General features: G+C 43.3%; 1 protein-coding gene across 1 annotated transcript in view; it reads left to right on the plus strand.

Moving 5' to 3' along the window:
• The window catches only part of ANKRD55 (ankyrin repeat domain 55), a 92,448-nt gene extending 86,901 nt beyond the window's left edge, over positions 1–5,547 (plus strand). Inside the window, exon 11 of the mRNA XM_074995959.1 lies at positions 4,762–5,547. Within this exon, the coding sequence (XP_074852060.1) occupies positions 4,762–5,045 (284 nt within the window). The 3' untranslated portion in view covers positions 5,046–5,547. The remainder of the gene's footprint in view (positions 1–4,761) is intronic.
• The last annotated feature ends 453 nt before the right edge of the window (positions 5,548–6,000 follow it).

A 6,000-nucleotide genomic window follows, 5' to 3' on the forward strand; every position in this document is an offset into this window, starting at 1 on the left:
AGAATGTTAGGATTCAAATAGAAAAGGCAAGATTCAATGACTTTTTAAATTAAATTGAAATAAGTGCTAAATGCATAGCATAAAAAGGTGGAAACAAAATGAAAGTATAAAAATAACTGGAGAACTGAAACTTCTATGAATGCAAACTGAACCAAGCATACACCCTCCAAAAAAGGAAGTGAAGCAAAGAAAAAAGGAAGATGTATTTGACTTACAACAGCTTTAAAAATAGTTTTGTTTTGTTTTCTTTAAAAAAAAAAAAAAAAAAGCTCATAAGTAACACTGAAGCAGAAACCACAAAAAGAAAAATGTATGATGGAAGGACGGACTCTTCTGGCTTTGAGCCATTATTTTGACCTCCCAGTATTGGGCTTCTTATGGAGCTGGAGAGTTCCCTAGCATGACTGAACCTCCCATGGCTGTCCTGTTGCCCCGTAATCTATGCAGTGGTCAGTTCTGCAGCCTGACCTAAAACACACTGTCTCCATTGCAAGATGACATCCTACCCTGGCAACATATTGGGCTTTTAAGGGCCCCTTGCAATGCTCTTGCCCTTTCATGTGGCATAAAGGGGCTGAAACAGTGGTGAAATTCTTGCCTCTTATGTCAAGTGAACACATCCATCTAAAAGCAGACTGCCACAGGGTAGGGCAGTAGCTAGTGGGAGATTTCAGAGCCAAAGTCCTGTAAAGTACCTAGCAGGAGATTTCAGAGGCAAAGTTCTGTAATATTCTACCCACTATCAAAGCACCACCCTTTGCAACTTGGTGGAGAATGCAGGATTTCATCCCAGGTCTGCCGCAAAGTCACGAAAGCAAGAAAAAACCCTGGCTATAGACAAACTGTTGAAGTGAGTGGACAGGCAGCAACAACAGGCAATCCAACAGTAGCAGCAACAGAACCAGATGCTTCAACAAAAGCCCACCCACCAACAGCAGTGAGCAGCACACAACAGCAGCAGGGTCTGGCAGCACAACAGTTAAAGCAGCAACGACACTTGGTCCAGCAGGTGTTGGCCCTTTCACAAGCACGACGGGCAAGTGCAAATTGTGTGGCCAGGACCCCAAGTCCTGCCCCAACCTGAAAGCTGGTGAAACTCAGGAAGATGCTGTCTGGGGCCAATTCCAATGCTTTGTTTACCACTTTTGAGATTGAAACAACAGTTTAATGGCCATCTGAACAGTTTTTCTGGCTCTGTATCTTACCAGGCCAGCAGCTCAGACCTGCAGTGCTGTGGTTATGCAAGATTATGCAAGGGTCAAGGCAGCCATCTGAGACATCTTTGATATCATGGCTGAGACCCATCAACAGCACTTTCACCCAGAAAGAGTTCCACTGGGAACCTGGCCCAAGTGGTGGCTCTGAGCCCTAAAGAGCATCGTTGGATCTGGCTCCAGCTGAGCAAGTCACACAGATTCTCCCAGCTTGCAGACAGGGGAGTGGCGAGACAGGCCTGAGACATTTGCTGATGCAATAAGACTGTCAGAAAATTATATGATGACCATGTGCCTGGCCACTGGAACACTGCAGCCTCAAGCTGCATGTTCCAGAGGATCACAGACAGCTGACCTATGGGCCGAGTGAGAGGGAAACCCTGTGGGGAACTAATGTCAAACCCAACGCCCTGAATTATTCACAGCTCTAGATGACCTGACCAGAGGGTCAGGTGGACATCCATCAGAAGGCAGACCCCCATAGGACACTACAGTAGCCAGTGAGAGACATGAAGATGGGACAGTTAGAGACCTATTACTTCAACCACTATGTAACACTGTCAGCGGACACCACATATCACATAAGTTTTCCACTGGCAGAGTCGTGAGAAGTTTGTTGGTCAGACAGGCAGAATGGTGTGGCAGGCAGAGGGCACACAGGCCGTGTCTACATTCGCAAGATATTTTGGAAAATCAGGCCTTTTTTCAAAAGAACAGGTAGAGCATCCACACACAAAGGCCATTTCCACACAGGCCACTCATGGCCCGAAATATGCTAATGAGGCACGGATGCAAAGTCCCCGTGCCTCATTAGCATACGGTCACATCATTTGGAGTCCAGAAGACTGTTCTTCTGGACTCCACAACGCAGTGTAGAAGCGTGGCCCCTGGGGAGCTTCTGGAAGGAAGTCCTCCTTCCGGAGGCCCCTTCTTCCTGAAAATGTTCGGGAAGAAGGGGCCTCCGGAAGAAGGGCTTCCTTCCGGAAGACCCCCCAGGAGCCGCGCTTCTAAACAGCGTTTTGGAGTCCGGAAGAATGGTCTTCCAACCTCCAAATCACATGACTGTATACTAATGAGGCATGGGGAATTTGCATCTGTGCCTCATTAGTGTATTTCAAGCTGTGTATTACCATGCCACTTTCGAAGAAAGTGGCCTGCGTAGAAAAGGCCAAAATGTGCTCTTTTGATCTGAAATCAAAAGAATGCGGCTTTTCTTCCAGAAGCCCTCTCCCATTCCCAGATCAGGAAGAGTGCATCCTTTTGAAAGCTGCTTTCGAAAAAGCATGCGTAGATGCTCTGCGGGCTCTTTTTTCAAAAGAGCAGTCCTCATGGTGCTGGATTTTTCAATCCCTGTCATGTTCTTTCGAAAGAGCCAGGGGGTTGCGGGGGCTGTGTGGATGTTCTCTATCGAAAGAGTGGGTTGATCTTTCTATCCCCTTTTTTCTGTGTGGACATGCTCTTTTGAAAGAGATCTTCTGGAAGAGATCTTCTGAAAGATCATCTTTCGAAAGATTACTGTAGGGTAGATGCGGCCATACAATTTAAACGCCAGTAATGCTCTCATGTGCAGAAGTAGTGGGATTAATAGTGGGTTATGGTTTTGGGTGCCTGAAGACAGACTCACAAAGAAATCTGTGAATTCAAATCTCAAACAATTGATCTGAAGAAGTGGATCTGTCCCATGGAAACTCATCACCTAATAAATTAGTATGTTAGCCTTTAAAGTGTTACTGGACTGCTTTTTTGTTTTGATAGAATATAGACTAACACGGCTTTCTCTCTGTTACTAATCTGGAAGAGTGCTATGACTGAAATGTCACACCTTTACTTTAGCAAATAAAAAAAGATCTGGAGTGCTGGGGAAATATGCCATTTCTTCACTGGAAAAAAACAGTCACATCAAAATTGACATAAGGATAACTTCCTTTTTTCAAAATCTTCCTGCAATCCTGCTGGATTAAAACCTAGCAGACATATGAAAGATATTTAAATTTATGTTAGAATAAGAAAAGATCAAGTGTGAGTTAAGATACTTTCTTCAGACCCATTGAACTTGGTGGAATAGCTACTCCAAATATTCTGTAGCAATGCCAAGCTAGCCTGCTCCAAACAGTACTGAACTGAGTGCACTCTAACCCAGCCAAACACTGGGTCTTTTATTTAACAAGAAAACTGAGGCTGTTATAAACATTGGTAGGCTACAGTGGATTAATTTTTTTTAAAAATTGTACCCTTCAGAAATCTGTACTCTTCCTTAAATGAAGGCTCTTCTGTAAATTGGCTAGTACTAGAGATAAAATAAATCTCTCTTCTCTGTTGCAAACATTCCAGATTTTAACCCAAATTATGAATCAGAAAGTCTGGAGACTGACTAGGACTCCATTTTGCGATTCAACAAAACCAGCATGTATAATTTAATTTAAGATGAAAACTAGCTTTAATGGGCTCAGTTTCCTGTGGTAGCAATATTTTCAAGATGGGTCCCACACAAGTCTCATGTGATTCCTCCCTGCCCCACCCCATCTGCTCTCTTGACTCCATCCTATGTTGTCTTGGGAAGAGGGGAAAGCTCTGTCCTCTTCCTCCAGCTGCATGGGAGAACTCTGAGCCACAGGGCTCCCCAGAACTGCAGCGCCAGCAGCAAAAGGACTAGAATGCGGAGCCACATGGCGGCCTCACACTGGCAACAGGCAGCTTCTGCAGCATAGTGGTACTACAACCTCCAGCCCTTCCATGTAGCTATAGTCTGTAGCTGGGGGCAGTGACGAGGGTGGTACAAGTACAATTAATCAATAAATATAGATCCTGAAGTGTTCCATATGTAGCAAATCTACTTTGACCAAGCAAACTTACATTGCTCAAAGTGGAGGATCTTGCACTACAAGTCAACTGGTGAAAATTTGTCATAGCTCCACTGACTTCAGTGAAGATATTCACAGCAGCTAAGGAGGTGGCCTGTTGATTCTAACAAAATTGCTCCAAATTCTCCTCTGTTAAATCCATGTAAATCTGGATTAATTCTATGGTTTTCAGTGACATTACACCAGATTTAGATCAGATTGAGAGGAGACTCTTCTTCCTTGTTGGCTTGTAGAATTTACTTAAATTTGCTAAAAAAAATTCTCAACAGGCGAATTGTGAGGCAGGAGAAAAGAACTGAAGAACTGTTAAAAGAAGGGATGAAGTCATGAAGGTTCATGGTCAGAGAAATTTTAGATATATATCCATTTATTTCAGTGACAATTAAAAGTGAAGCTATGCAGACTCAGAGATCACTGAAAACTCCTTGTAAATTATGTGTCATTGGCATTGTTTGCTTGGTTATCTCAAAGAAGAGTATTTCCACATCACAAAGTTCTCCCAGGATGTGCTTTAAATTACTTTAGTAATTCTTTACTTGTTTTCAATACTGTTTCTAAGTTTCACATGTGCAATTTAATTGCACATGATATAAGATAAACATATAAGAATAAGAAAGTGATAAACTGGCAAATTATAGAATTCATTTCTGACTTTCTGGGTGATCATTCTCTTCTTTTTTCCTCAGCCCAGCTACCACCTACTGAAGTTTCTCAGGGTGTCAAGAAGTCAAAGTCACTGTCTTTAAACTCCCTAAGGACTGGCACAGCTATTCTCCCACCAGCACTTACTTCCAAATCCCAGAGAGAAGGACTTTCTCAGAGTCATTCACTGTATTCCTTCTTACCTGTTCTGTCAGCAGAGTCTCTCAGAACAAGCCGGGTCCTACCTGCTATCCCAAGCCAGAAGGGGTCAACTCTCACAGTAGAATATTTTAAGAAATCTTCCAGCAAATCAGACACTGAAAATTAGTGCATCTTGGTGCCCTGAAACACAGAGATGGAAATATTTCTAAGCTTTTTATTACATTCTTACTTTACAGTACCACCCTGCTAATTCACACTCATGAATGCTGAAGTGAGCTAGACTGTTAATGATTAAACAATTTAAAAAGCAAAGATAATGAATTACACAGAGCATTGTGCACATTCTTCTGACATTTCTAGTGTAGATTTAATTTATGATGAATTTGATCATGAGCAGTATATACAAAGTAGCATATTTTCTGAAAGGAGACCCAAGTAACTTACAACCCTATTACATCACTGTGATATTAAATCTTTGCTGAGAAGTACGGCTAGAATGCTAGGTTTTGTATGTGAGTCATAGGCTGTGTCTACACTTGCATTCTCTTTTGAAAGAGGCATGCAAATGAGGAAATCACAAATGCAAATGAGGTGCAGATTTGCATATCTGGCACCTCATTTGAATATTCTTCTTTCGAAAGAAGAAAAGCAATGTAGATGCAGCTCTTTTGAAAGTACACACATTCCTTGTTTAAAGAGTACTTTACTTAAGTGTACTTGCTAAAATGAGGGACATGTACACCCACCTATGTTCACTAAATGAGTGAACTTCCCCACTAATATGAGCAAGCTGTGGGGTCCCTGGACGGGAAGCAGGAAGACCTGCACCTCCCCCAGCAGTCCCAAACTGCCCCCATCCTTAGAACCCCCCTGCAGCCCCAAACATCCCCCAGTCTTAGACCTCCCCACATCCCTAAACCACCCTGAACCTAAGATTCCCCACCCCCACCCCACCGCAGCCTGACATGGACCCAGCCTTAGACACTCCTCCTCCTCTTGCAGCCTCTTCACTGGGGCTGCTAGGCTGGGTGGCTCCCCACCGCTCCTGCTCCCAGCAGGTAACAGTCGTTAAAACCAATGACCTCAAGTGTTAGACTTTCAGCACCTAAGCATAAGGTAAT

The sequence above is a fragment of the Carettochelys insculpta genome, chromosome 5 (genome assembly GCF_033958435.1).
Source record: "Carettochelys insculpta isolate YL-2023 chromosome 5, ASM3395843v1, whole genome shotgun sequence".
NCBI lineage: Eukaryota > Metazoa > Chordata > Testudines > Carettochelyidae > Carettochelys > Carettochelys insculpta.